The 19,672-nt window shown below is 33.4% G+C and overlaps 4 protein-coding genes across 4 annotated transcripts in view; 2 read left to right on the forward strand and 2 right to left on the reverse strand.

Moving 5' to 3' along the window:
- The first annotated feature begins 45 nt into the window (after window positions 1-45).
- On the forward strand, window positions 46-9,189 carry LOC131853477 (uncharacterized). Its single transcript, XM_059204373.1, has 12 exons — window positions 46-198; window positions 1,141-1,340; window positions 1,694-1,873; window positions 2,516-2,604; window positions 3,169-3,265; window positions 4,078-4,258; window positions 4,615-4,728; window positions 5,696-5,873; window positions 6,531-6,675; window positions 7,448-7,606; window positions 8,487-8,616; window positions 9,017-9,189. The coding sequence occupies exons 1-12, from the start codon at window positions 93-95 to the stop codon at window positions 9,127-9,129; spliced, it is 1,692 nt and encodes a 563-aa protein (XP_059060356.1). The 5' UTR covers window positions 46-92; the 3' UTR covers window positions 9,130-9,189.
- Window positions 9,190-9,441: 252 nt separating this feature from the next.
- On the reverse strand, window positions 9,442-10,173 carry LOC131853475 (protamine-like). The gene has a single exon (XM_059204370.1). The coding sequence runs from the start codon at window positions 10,067-10,069 to the stop codon at window positions 9,548-9,550; it is 522 nt and encodes a 173-aa protein (XP_059060353.1). The 5' UTR covers window positions 10,070-10,173; the 3' UTR covers window positions 9,442-9,547.
- A 144-nt stretch (window positions 10,174-10,317) lies between these two features.
- On the forward strand, window positions 10,318-14,295 carry LOC131853474 (uncharacterized). Its single transcript, XM_059204369.1, has 3 exons — window positions 10,318-10,532; window positions 11,159-11,334; window positions 11,794-14,295. Exons 1-3 carry the CDS (start codon window positions 10,418-10,420, stop codon window positions 12,826-12,828), a joined length of 1,326 nt encoding a protein of 441 aa, XP_059060352.1. The 5' UTR covers window positions 10,318-10,417; the 3' UTR covers window positions 12,829-14,295.
- A 4,206-nt stretch (window positions 14,296-18,501) lies between these two features.
- LOC131853442 (neuropathy target esterase sws) overlaps window positions 18,502-19,672 on the reverse strand; it is a 46,869-nt gene continuing 45,698 nt past the window's right edge. Inside the window, exon 28 of the mRNA XM_059204328.1 lies at window positions 18,502-19,308. Coding sequence (XP_059060311.1) covers window positions 19,198-19,308 — 111 coding nt within the window. The 3' untranslated portion in view covers window positions 18,502-19,197. The remainder of the gene's footprint in view (window positions 19,309-19,672) is intronic.

Genomic DNA, 19,672 nt, shown 5'->3' on the forward strand with positions numbered 1-19,672 from the left:
TCAATATTCCGGTTGCCATAGCATGTAGGTACCTTGTCTTTCGATGGCGAGTTGAACTTATTATTTAATAGTGAGACGATAATATTTAAACAATGGCCACTTGTTACCAAAAACATCCTTTCGAGATCGAGAACGAAGACCGCCTCACCACTATAAACACAAAAATATTTGAGATCAAGAAGAAAATACAATTGTCAGGTACGTAATATAGAGGGTTAGTCCTATAGGCAATATCATGCTAAAAGGGCGATGGCATTAATGAAATTGAATATCTTTCCCAAAGAATCAATGTGGAAAAATCTATATTTTTTAATGTTATTAGGATAGTAAATAAGCTATTAGTGTGACTGGATCAAGAACATAACAACCATTAATAAAAAACTGAATACTTGTATTGTGTGTATCCAAGAGAGATCACAAATAAGTCAAAAGATAAAAAAGAGGTATCAAAATAATACAATATTTATAAAAAGAACGATGGAGAAGCTGTTAGCAACAACTAGCATCATGTCATCCTTTGACGATCGTGATATCCATCATGCTTTGCCATTCTGAAAGAAAAAGACACTATATTACCTATATTTATATATCACGATGCTAACCAGTATACGGCCCATCTGATGGGAAACAGTGACTGTATCAAAAGGACGCCTGAAATATTTGGCGGCTAAAATAGGCGAGACTAAGTACCTAGACGACTTTTACCCCTCACATTAATCCCCCGTTCAATACAAACAGGGATCGAAATTACGACGGCCTGAGCCGAGATTCGAACCCCTAGCGTTGCCCTCAGACATAAGCCGTATCACTCAGGCGGGAGTTAGCCTTCAGTCGCTCTATGAGTCCTTCCGATGGTTGGGAGTGCCATCTGCACTCGCCTCTATCGTCCATCTGCGGCCAACAGCATTAGAGTAGTCCGAAAAAAAAACAATTTTTTAGAAAGTTTACTTCGGTAAAACTGCGATTACGTAATCAATTTATTACATTTTGTTTAAATGATTCAATAACACGGATTTCTGTAGTAAAAAGATTCTTTTAAATTACTTAAGTATTTATAGAGTAAATCTATTGCAAATAAATTTACTAAAAAAAATATTCATTAAAATATAAGAGAAGTATAAATAAAATTTAAACTTGCAGAAGGACAAAGAAAATCATGTTACGAAGAGAACGAACAAGAGAAACAACAAAACAATGACCTTATAGATACGCTAAAAAAAGAGATCAAACTGCGATTAAGCGAGTTGACTCAGGCTAAGCTAATTATTGGAGAAGAAGAGGTCCAGGTCAAGAAGTATTTAAATGAGATATGCCCGACAGGAAACAAAAGCAGTGATCAGGTATCTTTTTTTTATCGTGTGGACAAAATTTCGAAAGACCGCCCTCCTGCCAGTGAGTTGAAGAGTAGTGTGTAGGATTCTTACCCACTAAAAACACGGTTCCTACGAATGACATTGTTGGAGTCGTGAGGTAGCGTTTGCATAACTACCGCAGCTCCAGCGGCGTCGGCCTACGTCCCACCTTTGGATGGTTAGGGCAGGTATATTAAAACTTCTTAAGTTAAATCGAGGTAGACATAACATTTTGGTAGATATTTACATACAATGTCAGCTATGAGGGCACTTTGTAGCTCGAAATGTTTTTGTCATTGATGGACCTTAAGATATTGGCTATAAAATGCTCCATATTACAGATAATTCACAACTTAGACCTAAAAGTAATAGAACAGCGAAAATTGTTAGACCTACTGAAGTACGAGAAGCGTAGCAAAAAGAACAAACTGCGACAATTCGAGAAGGATTACGAGCACTTACTCATTGAGAGCACAAAAAGCGAACTTGTCAAATCTAAAACCAGCACCAAGGCTAGAAAGGTATGTTGTGTGATTTTATAATCTGTGGCGATGTTCGTTTGCGCGGGAAAATAAAAACGTTATATGTCAAACAATATTCAAACAGAGTATTCTTTTGTTTTATTGTATACAACTTAAATTAAAGTACCTGTAAGGTATTTCTGTGTTTTATTTCCAAACATTAGAACACGAATTAATGAATGATGACGTAGGTACATAATAACATTCTGATTACCTAACATAAAAATACTAAGATTAAAAGAAAATCTAAAGTAATCTATAAGGGCAATATTGAAAGTACCTAGGCGTCGTCAAAAACGATCTCATAACTTAATTATAAGTACATAACTTAGAAGTGTGTTTTGAATTTAAACAAAATACAGTTATATTGAATAGATAGTTCCGCGCATTTTACATTATCTGTGATGTTGCTTTGCGCGGGAAATAAATTCCCACTAGTTATTCACTTTTTGATTTCCTTCTACAATGTTCAAACAGAATGTTGTGTATTGTATTTTTGTTTATTTTTATTATTGTACAAAGTGCCAAAAAGTATCCAGCCGTGGTACAGCTATATTCGTTCAGTTCTTAAACCCAATAGAAACTGCGATGCCTATTTATTGGTTTCGTAATATTTAAAAATAAGTAATATAATGTTTACAGCATATGTCTCATTTGGAGAACGAAATCCACAAAGTAATCATTCAGTGGACCGAAGCGGAATTGGTCAAAAAGAAGTATTTCTCCATCAGGTATGAGAAAAATGCAAATTATCTTCTATACAAATAATAAAAATTTAACTAATTTCTCTTCTATGTCTAAAATATACTTTATCTACGTATAAATATACATAAATCTCAAAAATAGCTTAGTTGATTCGGAGTTCATTACAAGCTTCACTTAAAATTTTGTGTTTGTTTTTTTCCTAACAATTAATATCAGAACAATTTCACACAGCGCCATCTAGTCCCAATCTAATCGGGGCTTGTGTTATGGGAACTAGATAAATTATATAAATACATTACATTACATACATTTTTTTGTAAATACATACAAGAATAGGGTTATGACCTTAACGATCATTTGCTAACGATGTCATAAAAACAAGACTGAATTGTTTTAGATAACATTAGATGAATAAGCAGATAAGACGAATTTGCCTACAACAAAATCGATTATTTTAAAATTTCCACACAATTACCCATTTTTTTTTAATAATTGTTTCTTTCACATCCTTAATGCAAGACAAAGTTACGTGTTACCATTGTAACGTTTGTAGTAGGTAGTGTAATACCTAATGTTACGTATAATTTCAGACAAGCATTATTAGATGACTCGGTGAAGTTTGAAAGTTCATTAACTCGAATCGAAGAGGCGCTGAAGAAGCAAAACGAAGAAATTGCTAAGTTAGAAGTTAGTATTTATAATTAAACAAGGATAAGTATGTATTTTAAAGGACATGCTATCATAATATTACTAACATTACAATAATAGATAACAACTATAAAACGGGACACGCTATAAAATAACACACAATAAAAAATACTCATATCGATTCTTTGAACATAGGGATTCTTTGAAAATATAATATATTATTGTTCGAATAAAAAAAAAAATAAGGTAAAAAAATCTTACACGGCTTTCAAAATATTTTCACTTTAAAAAAATGCATTAATAGCGAATAACAGTAACTGTGCCGTGTAAGATTTTTACATCTTATTATTTTTATTTATTGGATAAAAAATATGAACAAAATATAATATGTAATCTTTTCTCCTTCTAATATTAATTTATAAAAATACTAGCTGTTACTATTTCGCGCAATCTTTCTTCCCCAATTCCACTTCCTTTAAAATTTTTATGATAAAATAAGCTAGTGATAATGAAATATGACACCTTGTGGTCTACATATGGTCTAAATATATAGAATATATCTACATAATATATAGAAACTATAATGTAAAATGTTATTAAAATCCATTCAACTGTTTAATCGTGAAAATGTAACAAACATTAACAATTTTATTTATAATATAATAGTGCAGACTAAAGAAATCTTAATAACCCAATGCTGTAGTCTCTCGAGAAAACCTCGGCATATAGTTCATTCTACAATCTAAGTGTACGAGGGACAAATCTCCTCTGAAACCACACTGTCTGAAACCACAGTTAGGTTACAACGTGAACGTCCAGAATTTGAATTTAAAAAAATGAGATGTTTATAGAAAATTCGAGAAGACGCCGCTGAGATGCGGGTACGGGCAACTGCGGCGGCTTCGGTGGAGGTGGCGCGCGCGCACGACGCTGAACATGAGCGCGCAGCAGAGAAGGCTTACTTCGCGCAGCGGTTCAGCGAGAGGAAGCGGGAGTTAGAGAGGCTGGAGAAGAGGATCTTCCCACCTCAAGGTAAATAAAAAAACTGTCTCACATTTTTTTTATTCACATATGCAATGCGCATATATTGGTACCTAAATTAAGAATACCTTAATTATTCCCTTATAAAAAAAATCTAAATCTTAAGTTTTTAGCTTCAAATGTTTAAACCTTGTTCTATTTGAAGATTTATAATGGCAAACGTATATTCTCCCTTAAAAACATCATCGAATTTGAAAGGAAAATCCTCTAAAATTGAAATAAACGCCGTCAAATATTCTGGAAATTAACTAATACTACTACTAGAAACAAGCAGTCTAATTAAAGAAGATTATCCTCTTTTAAATACATTGAAAATACTTCATTAGTATATGATTGGTATTCAACAGCTCGGGTGGTGCGCCAGGAGTCGGTTGGGTCTACCGAGGGCGAGGTGGTCACAGAAGAGGCTACAGCGGCCGCCCAAATGGAAGCAATATTCCAGAGGCTCATGAAACTAACTGGCAAGTCATTTTATACGAATTTTATTTAGAGAAACTACACTCTGTTTATTCTTCATGGCATTTTCATTACAGTGGTAGGATAGCCACTACAATTTTCTGAAATCACACTGAGGAATGTGAAGATTTCCTAAATAACAAAACTGTAATAGATTTTTACAACGTTATTTTATTTTTCTATACTCTTGTATGCATAAAGATGCTAATATAGTTTAAGTCACTCGGTTGGTTGTTATAAAAGTACTAAATATTTGGTCAAGAATATTTGTTTCTTGTTAGCACTCATGAAACATTTCGTCTATAAATGAGAAATGCATGCTCAAATTCAGCTGATACTGTTTGGCTATCATTAAAATATACACATCACCTATAATCATAAACTTTGCTATGTCCATTTCAAAATACAAATAGTTCAAACTTCTTATTTTTCGTCACTCATATTTCAAGCATTCAATAAAGACATTGTTAGAAACTGACATTAATATTGTACACTGTCCTATATTATCCTATTCTGTCCTTACCGCCAAGTGAGCCTGAGCATAAATATTATAATTTATCTAAAAATTACGTTTTTTCTGAAGCTTTCGTTTCAAACGCCAACGACAACCGGGGGGTAGGGGATTGTTAGTAATGTTTCACAGGCGGGGGGTAGGGGATTGTTAGTAATGTGGACTCATGACCCCATTACTATCAATGTACCATGTCAGGTTGACCTCCACGCGATTCCCCTGGAAACCATCGTGATAAAATTCTGGTAAATATGTCACGATGGGTTAACTGACGTGACCTCATGTTCATCTTATCATCCTCCACTGGTGTCCCGCTAGCATAAACCGTTAGCGCAGGCGGGTGCACCATACCATTATCATCCATAAAAAAAATCTTTCACAGGAGTATTCATATACATGGGGAATATACCGGTTGAAATATATCGACTGTCCATTACTATAAAGCTATATTATCCTTACAGGTGTTAACGATGCCGAGGAAGTCTTCGAGAGATTTCAAGCGCAGCGCGAAACATGCAAGCGTCTTAACTATTTGCAGCAAACTACCGAAGAGGAAAAACTCGAGCTGGAAAGCACCCAAACATCACTCATGGCTGAATTAGAAGCGTTTAAGTTTGCATCCGTCAAGGATAAGGATGAGTAATTGACTTTTATCTCTTTATTCATAGACTAAATAAATAAATAAACCTTGGATAATAACCCTCGACAATTAAGACAGCGCTATCTAGTCCCACGGTAAACGGAGCTTGTGTTATAGGTACTAGACAATTAATATAAATACTTAGACTTTTTGTACATAATATACATAGAAAACACCCAGACCCATAAAAACAATTATACTCATGAACACAAATGTTTGCACCGTGCGAATGCGTGCCTAATGAGAGTTAACATGATTGAGTATCTTGTGTTTCTAATCAGTATACTTAAGATGTGTTAAGATTTGAACCAGCCGTTAAATTAACTGGATATTATTAATACTAGGTATATCAAAGATTGTTTCGTATTTGCTCGTTGCCAATTTCGTGTATGTTTTTAATACGACTGCAGATCTTTTATTAATATGACTACAAATCATTACATAGTATAAAATAAAATCGCTGTCGCTGTCTGTACGTACCTATGTATGCTTAAATCTAAACTACGCAATGGATTTTGAAGCGGTTTTTTTAATAGATAGAGTGATTCAAGAGGAAGGTTTATATATATATATATATATAATACATGTACACCCGTGCCAAGCCGGGGCGAGTAGCTAGTTTATGTATAAATTAAATAAGTATAATCGTGTTTCAGAGGACAGGAGCAAATAAGTGAACTAAAAGAAGAAATTGTAAAAGAAAACGAAACGTACGCAGAAATAGAGAAGCAGCACGATGATGTTAATAAATTGTTAATGGAAATAAAAAGATTGCTTTACGATCTGTGCAAACTTCTGGATGTAAGTAGCTACATACCTATATGGTCCACAAGTCCAATAAGGTCCATGACGTCGAACTGTTTTATATTTTAAGAAGCGGTACATGAATTCTTTTTTTAAAATGTCTACCAAATTTATTTTTAAAACGCCTACAATAGATCCTTAAATATTTAGCCAATAAAGAAATGATATATCGAAATATATTCTGTACAAATTAATCTGTATAAGCACCTCTGTTCTACATATTTTGCCATTGCAACTTGCCATGTAATTTGTATTTTGGTTGAAGTATTAGATTTAGCAGATAAATTGCAGTAATAAATTATTATTATATAATATCCCCAGCCAAATTACACAGCGCCATCTAGTCCCAAACTAAGCAGAGCTTGTGTTACAGGTACTAGACAACTGATACTTAAATTTACCGATACAAACAATTGTAGTTATGTATGCTATTTTTGCCATGTGCGAAGGATCGCATCTGCGACCATCTAAAGAAAAGCTGTGTCATATCGCTAGACCACCGTTGACAACCGTTGACAGGCTGTATTACGTAAACTCAAATAGGTGCAGGCTACTGAAGAAGGCTTCATTAGTAGATTCACAGTAGCTCAGGTGGTCTAATCTTGGTGGTTGGTAATACATGCAGGGTTCCAAGGTCATAAGGTCATAGGATGGCTAAATACCTTTAATACTGTTCAAGTATATAGGCGATGGTTGCCACTTACCACCAGGGCTGGCATTTTTGCTGTTTCAGCTTTTAAAAAAAATTAAAAGGATTAAAACTATCTAGGTCATACCAGATCCAACAATACCCGAATGGACAGCAGAAGCCCGCGATGTACAAGAAATAATCTCGGTGCTGAATACTCGATATGAAAAAGCAAGGGCACGAGCAGAAGAAATTCGAAATAAACAAGGCGATGCGACCATTATTACGATACCTTCCAATGTGAGTATTTATTTCTTCGTCTGATTAAATATTATATTCGACAAACTAGCTGACCCTGGCAACTTTGTCTGCATCACACTTACCTAAAATTTATCATTACATTTCGCCCAATTTACTATAATTTCGTTTTTAAATTATAGCCTAAGTGTTATTCTGATGCATAAACTTCATCAAAATCCGTTCAGTAGTTTTTGCGTGAAAGTGTAACAAACATCCACTCATCCGTCCATACTCAGAAACTATTGCGTTTATAATATTTGTAAGATTATATATTTTTTAAGATATAATATTCTTCCAATTTATTATTTTAAGCAGAAATTATTACGATATCAGGTACAAGGTAAATAGCTATGGAAGCTTGTCACCTTAGTTCTTAAGAATGACAACGATTGGGAATATTATGGAAATCACATGACGTAATTTCTGACTACGACGAAATAGAAATAATCTTTCTTCAAATAAACTCAATATAAGTTTTCGATAGTCATATTTTTTTACTCTTCAACTCATTCGAATTATAGACTTGTAAAAAGGAGCAAGGAACTAGCGTGTTGCTCTTTTAAGGGTATTGTGTGAATACAAATTGCCAAATAACTGAGCTAATAAATTCTAACTTGAGTAAATAAATCAGTAACATTTTACAGAACAGAACAGTCCTTACAAGCCCACCCGTTCAGGATTATAACGCTTGCGCCAGCCATCACTATACTTAATATATTTTAGGGACCCAAATGTCCCGTCCCATCACACCACCGCTTATCTGGACATTCGTGTAATCATGACTGACAGTTTTTTCTACTTTCCGTCAAATGGATCATCAAGTTGTTTAACATTCTAGGTTGAAAAATTTGAATCTATTGATGATATAAGATGTTTTTAGCCTGCAAGCCGTCCCTCATCGGTGGCTGGAGTGAGCGTCCACAGTCAAAGCACACACAAGGAGTCTGAACGAGTGACGGCAGTGCCTACGTACAAGGAGCTGGTACAGAAAGAGCCAGTTAAAGGAGGACGTAAGAAATTAGAATTATGATTACCAAATTACATTAAATTAATGCTTTACCTAATCTTCTATGTAATTAATCGAAAAAAAATTCAATAACTCCAATCGAAACAGTTAACTATACTTGAAACATGTGTTATGTAATTTATTTTGTCCTATAACAAATGAAATCTTTACCAAAAGTATCTGAGGGTCCCATGGATAAATTTTTTTTTGTTATTACATCTTCACGCCAAGTGCCTAATATCGTAAGCATAGAGTACCAAGTATAATGTAATAAATTGTTGCTGTTTTTGGAACTACTATTCCTAGCTTTGAATTTATTAATCCAGATTCTAAAAGACAGTTACGTTTATAATACTACACAACTTTTACCAAATCATTTACTTACATGCCCAATTTTTCCACAGAATCCGATGAAGAAGAAGACATACCATCCAGGTGTTACCTGAAACGGCAGGCGCAGTTGATAGTAGACACAAAGTGCAGGAGGAAAGGGTTCAGAGCTTTCCCAAGGAAATAAAGACTGCACTATGAAATTCCATCAACTATTAGTTACTCACAAAACAGGCCCCCAATAAAAAAATAATTAACACAATAATATTTTATTTATTGTTGACATGCTTTTAACTGATGTTGATAATGCATCCATTATTATACTTGTTATTAAAGACCATCAGAATGACAGATTTTAATAATGTGACACTTTATTATGGCTATCCATAAGAAATCTGAATTGTACCTTAGCATTGAGCTATGGGTTTATGGGTTTCGTTTGAAGGAACTACAGATTCTATTGCGTGAAAGATTCTAACTGCAAATAAATATTACAAACTTATAAAAAAATTGTATAATAAAATGAACAAAATTGGTACAAACATCACTAAAATTTTGTATAATTAGACCTTTACCATTCATCACAAATATAAACAATGAGTGGTCTAACGGCAACGGCGGCGCCTGCGTCGTCGACGACGGCAGCTACGACGGCGACGACGGCGACTTCGACTACGACGGCGACGTCGTCTGCCACTACGACGGCGGCGCTTACGACGTCCACACGAACGACGTCGCCTGCGTCCACAACAAGCATCCGACGGCTCGCCCGTTCCCGACCGAGACAGCGATCTCTTACGCATACCATCTCCACCGCGGGCTTTCCTACGCTCGTCTGCCTCACCTAGCTGTTCAGTGTTCTCCACGTTCTTATCTTTTGATTCAGGCTCGATCTTCTTCCTACTACCAGATGTCATTCTCTTCTTGCGAACGGCATACTCAGAGTGTCGCCGCGCGGCCGATGCTCTCCGTCGCTTCTGCTGCAACGTAACGTAGGTCTTCAGACGAGCAGAATAACGGGGCGCGTCCGTCTCGCTCCGTTTCCCCAGAAACACGACTACGTCATCATTGATCTTTTTCTTCTTATCCTCGTCCGTCTCCATACCGTCGCTGCTTGCGCTCACCATTCGTTCATAGCCGTCAGCAATCACGGAAAATTTTGTATTACAAAAAAAATATATCACAAAATTGCTCCCGACATAACAAGAATTTCTTTGTTTTTGAGAAAAGTAATATCTGTCAAGTCTGTAGATATTCTATCGGCCAGTTTAAATTACTTTCAAAAGTTTGGAAGAACCAATATATCTTACATAATTTTATTGTAGATAGAGTATTTGTTATTTATCTGTAAATTGTATATTTACCGACACAAAAGAGTTCCAATAATTTGTAAAAAGTAAACATGTCAAAAATTATCTCTAGTCACAATATTACAGAATATATAATTATTTATTTACAAAATAACTGAAATAATCATGTTTTGTCCCCATAAAAATTCTTATTTGCAACTTGTATGCGCTATGAATCCCAGAGTAATTAACAAGGCTGTAGACCATGCTATGGAAAGAGCTCACTTCGATCCTCATACAGGTAAATAAATACGAATTAATCAAAAATATAGAGTTAGCGAGTTCAAAATTATCATTATTTTATACCTGACATGCCTACTACAATATAATGAGTATATACAGTACATATACATAGCCGGCCTCGGTGGTTTAGCACACCACCTTATTTCAAATGGCCGCAGGTTTGATTCGCACTACGCAAACATTTCTTTTTATGTGTTTCTCTGCCTAGCCTTTTCCCACTTCATTTCCCAAATTTTCACAACCAAGAAAAAACGTTAAGTTTTCTAGTGCACACATAACTCAAGCTCTGCTTTGTTTATCTAGACGGCGTTGTGTGAAATATTGTTATTATGATTATTTCAGTTTATTATATTGCTGAACATTCCTTCTACATACTGTCATAAAAAACGGTACTTACACCCATCCACTGACACATTTGAGGTCATTTCTCAATCTACCTTTCGCCCTACACTGGAATTGCTCTAATTTGGGATAGGACTCGAGAACCTTAAATTTCTTCATTAAATTTGCTCATCGAGAGTTTATCTTGTTTACCACAAAACAAGACAAACTCTCGACGTTATATTGTGTAACACCAAAGTTTATCATACCTCAGTTCTTTAAGCTGTATAAAATGTTTTACAGAGTTGCCACCTGCTCAAAGATTAGAATCTATGCAACCTTCACTGTACGCTCCGCATGTGGATATAACGAGAGCTCAACTCGGCTTTGGGAGGATTGGCCTCAGACTTCTAAATCGAGCGTTACATTCGACGGATAACTTAGAGCAGTTGCAGGCATTGCATAGTGTGCTCGATCAGGTATTTTTTAAAATATCTCTATGAAATTCTTAAAGTAATAGAAAATTTAAATGACAAAATTTTCCCGAGAGATAGCAATAAGCTCGGTTCCGCTGAATTCAAATAATTGTTTGTGTAAAATCAAGTTACTTCCTAGTCCCAAATTAAAAATCCATGAAAAATTGATTGAATTCTACTTGCTTCGTCAAACTACAATTTTTTCTATTAAAATTGTATGAAGTTCTGAAATTATATTATACTTTATTAGGTTAGACTGAATAAGGAAACCGAATCTTGCATGAAGTTGGTAGTACAAAACACATACAGCAAATAGTTCAGATTATACGTTTAATTGTAGATTGTAGATGTCGTATATCGTCGGGTTTGTAATTTAAATTGACACCAAGAGTTATTAATCAAGTACATAATTAGTTTGAAAACGATGGTCCATTGGTAATATTTCGTACTATTCTTCTGCAGGTACAAATATCAGAAAACGCAATGTTTCTTATCGACTTGCAGCTTGTATACCGACTAATAGACTTGATGTTAGATCGCGATCCGATTATTAAAGAAAAGGTTTGCCTCATACTTACCAGTCTAGCGACTTACTACCAAGGTAGGAAACGCATTATGTCAAGACCAGTCATCATTGAAAACCTCATGCGGCTTATAATGAGAGACCGCAAGGAAATACGATACGCAGCATCGTACACGCTGAAGACGTTAGCAAGAGATAGATGCGCCTGTGAGGTGATAATGCAAAATGAACAAATTATTGAAAATCTTCTCAAAATGGTCAAGAGCGATCACACAGGGATCGTACTTTTGCATCTGGCAACATTGATAAACCTCGTCGAATGGGACCCAGTTAGAGCCTTGAAGGCCAATGCCTTCCAAGTCATGCTAAGTTTGTTCGAGAATAGAGATCCACGGATTGTAAGCAAGGCTATGGACTGCATGTCACAGCTGTGCAAACACGACGTTGGCAAAATTCTAGCAGACGATTATGACCTGACATTTGTTTTGCGTCGTTTTATAAAATCTCCTCATATCGAAGTGGTTATTAGCGCAGTTGGTCTAATGGAATATACCACACTGACCACACGATCGAAGTGGCGAGCTAAAGAAGCTTGCAACGAGTTAACAAGTCGCTTGGTACATTTATGTTGCACACACAACAAGCCTTTGCTGCAAATGCGATGTATGCAAGTATTGATCAATCTTTGCGACTCCCCAGACATTAGAAATCACATGAAGTTCTATTGGGAGAAAAAGGTGAAGACGATAAAGATCAGGACCCACGAAGAGTGGGATGGAACTTCGGAGACGTCGAGTTATGGACTAGAAACAGCACACAATTACAGAACGATGTGTATAGAAAAGGTTGAAACGATAAAGAATGATTATGGAGATAATGCTGAGGTTGTCAACGTGCACAGTTATTTGCGAACAGTTCTAGAAATAAAAGAACGTTTACTTCGTGCAATCAATTGGAAACCTTATAAAAATTAAATAAAAACACCACAAAAGTGGAAAAAAATTCAATATTTGTCGTGTATATGATCTACGTTTTTCAGAACGTAACTATATGTCATGTATAAATGAGGCACTGTGCACATATTATTCTTGATTTTTGATTAACTGCTTTCCTATTCTGTTCGCCTGGTACTACTGGATGGAAAGTGAGAAAAACCAAACCGAAATATTGGAAGTTCTGTGCCAAAACTTTGTTAATAGTATTTTTTATGAATAGTATTTATTTATGTGGAACATTTTAATCAAACAATGATAATGTATATTTATGCGTTTATTAGTTTAAAATTGTTGAAACAAAAATACATTATAATACACTAGTTGAGCTACGTTTTGTTTCATTAAATACATTTTTGTGCGTCCTATGGCGGATTTATAGCAACTTCAGTCGTTACTGCACGCAGATGTCACAATTATAGAATATCAACAAAAGGCCCTTCACACATTATGATACTTACACATTTTGTTACGTATATTCTACATATCTGGTACTAATTGTTAGTTTTTCTATTAGTGTAACGGGCTATCTCTACATTAAGTCATATGTTATCGAAGAATGGTTGACAATATGTGATATTGTACATATAACGGGGACATTATATATGGTGTTAGAGGACTCACAATGGTGAAATTTAGTAGAAGGTCCACGAAATTATGATAATAAAAATGTGATCAACTCTTAAGGTATGGGGAAAGGTGCTAAAATTACTACAATTCGAGGGATATAACTTATGGATTGCTTATTACGACTAGTGAATGACCAACAAATAGTACCCATTACTAGATGTTACGAATTTCATAAGGTGTGAACAGATATTCTTGCATTTCTAATACAATATTCTTAGTTACAGCCGTTCCAATATCATTTACTTATGCTTAACACAGTTCTAGAAGTCTGTTACAATTTTGCCGATAAAAATCTTATAATTATTTGCATTGCATTACTTGCATCATTTATCAGTATTTTACATGTTTAAATATCTAAAAGTGCATTATTTTGAATAGGTACATTCATATTTATAGTTATATATACATCCAAAACTTTATAAGTACAGGTAAAATCAGAATAAGTATGTTTATTATATAGAAGAACAATATTTGAGCCCGTTGAAGACATTGACGAAATACTGTTTCTAAAAATAGTAATAAATCAGACGAAAATGGATACAAAACACCGTAAAATTTGACTTTATTTCTCCATATAACATTACAAAATATAGATCTAATATTACAATACAAAATATATAAGAGCAGTAAAACCTTTGCTAGGTGATGCAGTAAGAATACAACATGTCATAATATCACCACCAGGATATTAAAGCCGTCAAGAGGTAAATACTTCAGGATAAGATATGGAAAACTGGGAGTAACGCCTTATGTCATACATACTGCCGACTGGCTATTATGTTAACAGTAGGTTAAAATCGTTTTATAGAATTATTCTTTGTTTGATGATGTTTCTTTTGAACCCAAACCTTACAAACATATGTCACAATATGGGAAAGGAAAGTTATAACGCTTCCAGTAGCGGTGGTCAGGTAATAAATATTCATATTGTCACACATGCTAATGGTAGCGGACTTATACAAAATAAATCCATAAAGTAACGAAAAGGACTTCTGCAAAATAAAACTTATTTATTGATTAAGACTATTGTATATCTATGTTGCAAAATGAACATTATCACTATGTCTACACCCTCCATTTATTACCTAACAAAATATCGCATAAAATTTTATTATAACTACAATTCGACTTAGTAATCTTAAATTTACTTTTAACTACTTATATAGATTTAACATTTTCTCAATTTATAATTTTCTACATGACAGCTCTTTATTTATTTATCTCAAATAGTATGACGCATTAAATTTTTTTACAGTTATACAAAATATACTGTTTACATTTACATATATTACAGCTATACTTTAATCGACTAATAACATACAATTTCACTAATAAAATCACAGGATACTTTGGAATTAGTCTAATTAATATTATTATATACGTACTGAGTGCAAATGAGATACTAAATATTAATGCTAAATCGATTATTTGATTAAAAAATAGACTTAGACATTTCTTCCCGTCGTCAAGCAGGTCGCTTTGTACGCTTAAACTCGTTGCGTATAAAAATACTGGGTACAGTGAGACAATATCTCAATCCTCGGGAAGAGCATCATGAGGTTACAAAGGTATAATAATATCTTTAATAATATTCATAGTTGAATTATGGATATAAACTGTTTCCACTTGGCATCAGGTGGTTCTATTGCTTTGGAATTCCATTATTAAGTCACTGCCATCTCATTTTACAGCATTATAATATACAGTCAGTTATTAAAAGGAGATTTAATAATCTAACAATCTTAATTCAGGGCAACTAACCTTAATTATGAAGAATCAATGACTAATATTGCGCTATCCATAAGAAATTATTTACATATTGTCTTTGGAGTATATTTTAGTTCCTAGTAAGAGTATATGTTTTAAAAAATATACGAGTCACGTAATTCGATCATATCATTGGATATATTTTTATAAACTCTATATCGTACACTATTTATTTAATTTATTTTTATAAAGTCTATTTATTTTTCTCATACTTGCGCTGAAATAATACATAGTATATAATTAATTAGTTATCTATTTATTATGTATCTATATTATTAACTACCTCAGCCTGCAACTTTTTTTATTTGTAAACCAATTGCAATAACAAACATTAATTATTAACTATAATATTTGTAAAATTTAGCAAATACACTAAAACTAGTTCTATTTATTTTTTCTCATACTTGCGCTGGAATAATACATAGTTTATAATTAATCAGTTACCTAGTTATTACCTACGTATATTATTAACTAGCTCAGCCCGCAACTTCGTACCAGTAATTAATTTATTTGTAAATCCATTCGATTAACAAACACTATTTGTTAACTATGATGCTTTGCATAATTTATTTATAAAGAACATTAAAACTAATTCTATTTATTTTTCCTCATACTTATACTGGAATAATACATAGTTTACAATTAATTAGTTAGCTATTTATTACAGACCTATAAAAAAATTTATGAACTGCCAGTGTAAGTAAATTAAGTGCATTTCTTAGTAGTTATTATTTGTACCGGATGACTTTATTTACCGTGCAGAATAAAATATGGCGTAATAGGTACATGAAGTTTTATTTTAATAACGAAAAACAATTTCATTATATCCACACTATGTATAACGAACCGAGCAGCCTAAATCATTGAAAATTAAAATTAAGAACGTATTTGTAACAGACACGACCCATTGGCTTTGCGGAAAGACATTGCACTGTACATTGCCTAGCTAGCGCATATATCACGGAGTATTCTACAGGTATTGTTCTGATTAATACCAGTTGCTAAATTCCACCATCGCACTACCCGCCAGAAACTAAAATGCCATCCTGATCATCTGGATGAATAGTGGTCCTCTACCATGCGCATGCCAGAAACTTTTTGCTACGCACAACGACATTGTCGAATCACCTATGAATAAAAGTATTTCCGAATCATCATCAAGAAAAGAACTGATTCCTTCTTATGGCCGGCAACACTAATCATAATAATCCATCCAATCACTAATATAACACGATCCTCTGATGTTGCTAGTACTCATACGGCGGCGATAACCACTTACCATCAGATTAACCGCAAGCTTTTTTTACCTCAGACGCTATAAAAAATATCGGCACGAATACACAATGTGAAGAGTGAAACACTATACTGTATTTTGAGAGAAAATTAAATGATTGTCATTGCATTTTGACTAAGTTTACTATTTCTACTTCATATTATAACGTTAATTTTCTCAGAATGGATAGTCAAATGATACAATATACATTTCCTAAAATTTAATACTAGTTTAAATAATAATATTCATTACATTAATAATTTTCAAGTCGTGTTATTTTTTTTTTTAATTTGACTCACGTTCACACTATTTACAAATAAACGCTTCAATAATATATTTGAATAGATACGATGGATGAAAACGGAATTGTCGTAACTTGAAAAACTCAACTTTAGACCAGAGCCAAAAACTGTTTCAAAAATTCATAACGGATATATTTATCGAGATGTAAGTTGAAAATTAACCATGGGTTTCACCCGTGTGAAATTTATGGCCTATATGTTATTCAAGCTATATTACTGTAAACTTTCATTAAAATCCGTTCAGTAGTTTTTACGTGAAAGAGTAACAAACGTCCATCCATACTCACAAAATTTCGCGCTTATAATATTAATGAGATATATTATTAATTTTTTAAATAATAAAAAAAAATTAAATTATTCTAAACGATTTTTGTTCAAGTTGGGTTTTTGAAGTTACGACAATTCGGCTTTCTTCTGTTGATACACATTTTTATATACTACAATTAATTACAAAAATTATTTACAAGGTTATTGCAATCGGTTTAAATGTGAATATTTACTTCACAATCTCAATTTATCACAACTACCATTTACTTATAATTACTAATATGGCATTTAGTCAAATGAGAAATTATTTACACATTGTCTTTAGAATAACCTTTAGTATCTAGTAAGAGGATCTAAATATATATTTAAATAAATCTACATAAACAATACAATTATTATGTACATTAATATATATTAGTAACTATGATGCTTTTCATAATTAAATTTAGAAATTACACTAAAATTAATCCTATATGTTTTCTTCTATTTTGCGCTGGTATAATACATAGTCTACAGAATAATACATATTCTACATTTAATTAGTTACCTAGTTATTACCTACTTATATTATTAACTAGCTCAGCCCGAAACTTCGAACCAATATAACTACTTTAGTTTTTTTTCCCCCTTTTATTTGTTTCACTGCCTATATTATTTCCTATTAGCATATTGCTTCAGCTGCGATTTGATACAGCAGAAGAAATCAATTGGAATCAAATAAACATACAATTTTAGATGAGCATACAGCGTATCACGATGCTTTAGAGTATAGCGCAACTAAATAGTTTTCTTCTTTTATTAATTTATTATAATTGTAGTTTATCTACGCATAGTCCTACTTTATATTGGTACGAGTGTGTGAAGCATTCATTACTTTTGAGAATGCCAAAATAAATCACCTATATAAGTAGCGTATTCAAAATCATTAGCTTATTGCATATTTAATACTACTTTAAGTAAAATACTTTTATAATAAAGTCTATATATATTTCAAATTGAGCAGTTTGATAGTAATATATTTGAATACACATTTTTAGACTAAATTATGATTATCATAGTTAATATTAACCATTTGTTTAGTCAACTTTGGCATAATTTTGACTTTACACTCTAATTGCTAATTTAAAAAAATATAAACCAATGAGTGATGATAACTAAGAACTCTCGAATCGGAACTTGTAGGAAACTAAAAAAAATCTTATTATCGTGGAATAAGGCCATTATGTACAGAGATCGATCACACAGAAATAAAAGACTAACATTATAACTTTGAATTTCAATAAGAAATTTTAATAATCGATATCACTAATTAACTCCATATCTTTCTTACTTATACAACGTATAAATGAGCCAGAATAAGTATCGTAAATGAATCTCCCACATTAAGAAGTAAAAACATTTCGAGTATGAGTTGGCCGTAGCTGGTCATTAGTTTCACCGGACGATAATGAGGGCGAGTGCAGAAGGCATTACAAATCTGCGGAAGAACTTATGGAACATCTGAAAAACAGTCGTCCTGTCTGACGGATCCGTCAAATGACACTAATACATTAATACATGGATTTATTAATAAATCTACTTGCAATAGTTCTTCACGTTGTTTTAAAAACAAAATAAAATCATAACATCACTATATAAAAAAGATTACTGTATCAACTACATATATCAAGACAAAATTCTCTTTCATTAATAAGAAAGGAGTGCGCTATGGATAAGTCTCTATATTTAGTCAAATCTTAAAATTCCCATCAAATATTATAAAACTGGTGTTTTAATTAATCATTTTAATATAATTGCAAATATATGGAAGTTATCAGACTCAAATTCGTTAATACGTTCACAGTTAAAATGTATACAATCCTTGATAATGCACTTTAGTCGATCATTCTAGAATTATTATAAGAGATTACTTCATAAACAACTATCCACAATTACATTCCAAACGCTTTCATAGTCTAAGAGCTCACGACAGATTACCACGTGATGTCTAAAATTAAAATATCTGTCTATGTCAACGAATGATATCGTGCAAACGTGTCACTCACTGCTGCTGTCTCGCTCGTTGAGCACGTATTCATACAAAGCCTTGCACAGGTCGTGCAACGTTGCGTCTCACCTGCCTCCGCCACGTTTGTTCAGCGGGTCGTATAGCTCCGTCTCTGAGTCTATCTCGTCCTCAGACAGAGATAGCGAACCGCCTACTCGACGAGTGCGTAGACCCTCCTGAAATGGAGTGCAGTTTTAGACGGATAATTTTAGCTTTAATTATATAACACACAGTTTGTGTCCTTGACGTCTTTGGAGGTCTACCGGTTTTGCACACCGCTTTAGTACTAATGATCGCGGGTTCGATTCCTCGCACGGTACAAACATTTGTATTCATTAGTATGATTGTATCGGGTGTTTTCTATGTATATTATGTATGTATTTACAAATAAAATGTATTTAAGTATATTTATCAGTTGTTTAGTGCCCATACAACAAGCTCTGTTTAGTTTGGGACTAGATGGCGCTATGTGAATTCTTCAGTGATAGTATTATTAATGCAAGTACAAGTAATTCGTTTTAGGTTAGTAGTTTTAATTTA

Source organism: Achroia grisella, unplaced genomic scaffold, assembly GCF_030625045.1.
Source record: "Achroia grisella isolate CSIRO2021 unplaced genomic scaffold, CSIRO_AGI_Agris_v1 utg902, whole genome shotgun sequence".
Classification (NCBI taxonomy): domain Eukaryota; kingdom Metazoa; phylum Arthropoda; class Insecta; order Lepidoptera; family Pyralidae; genus Achroia; species Achroia grisella.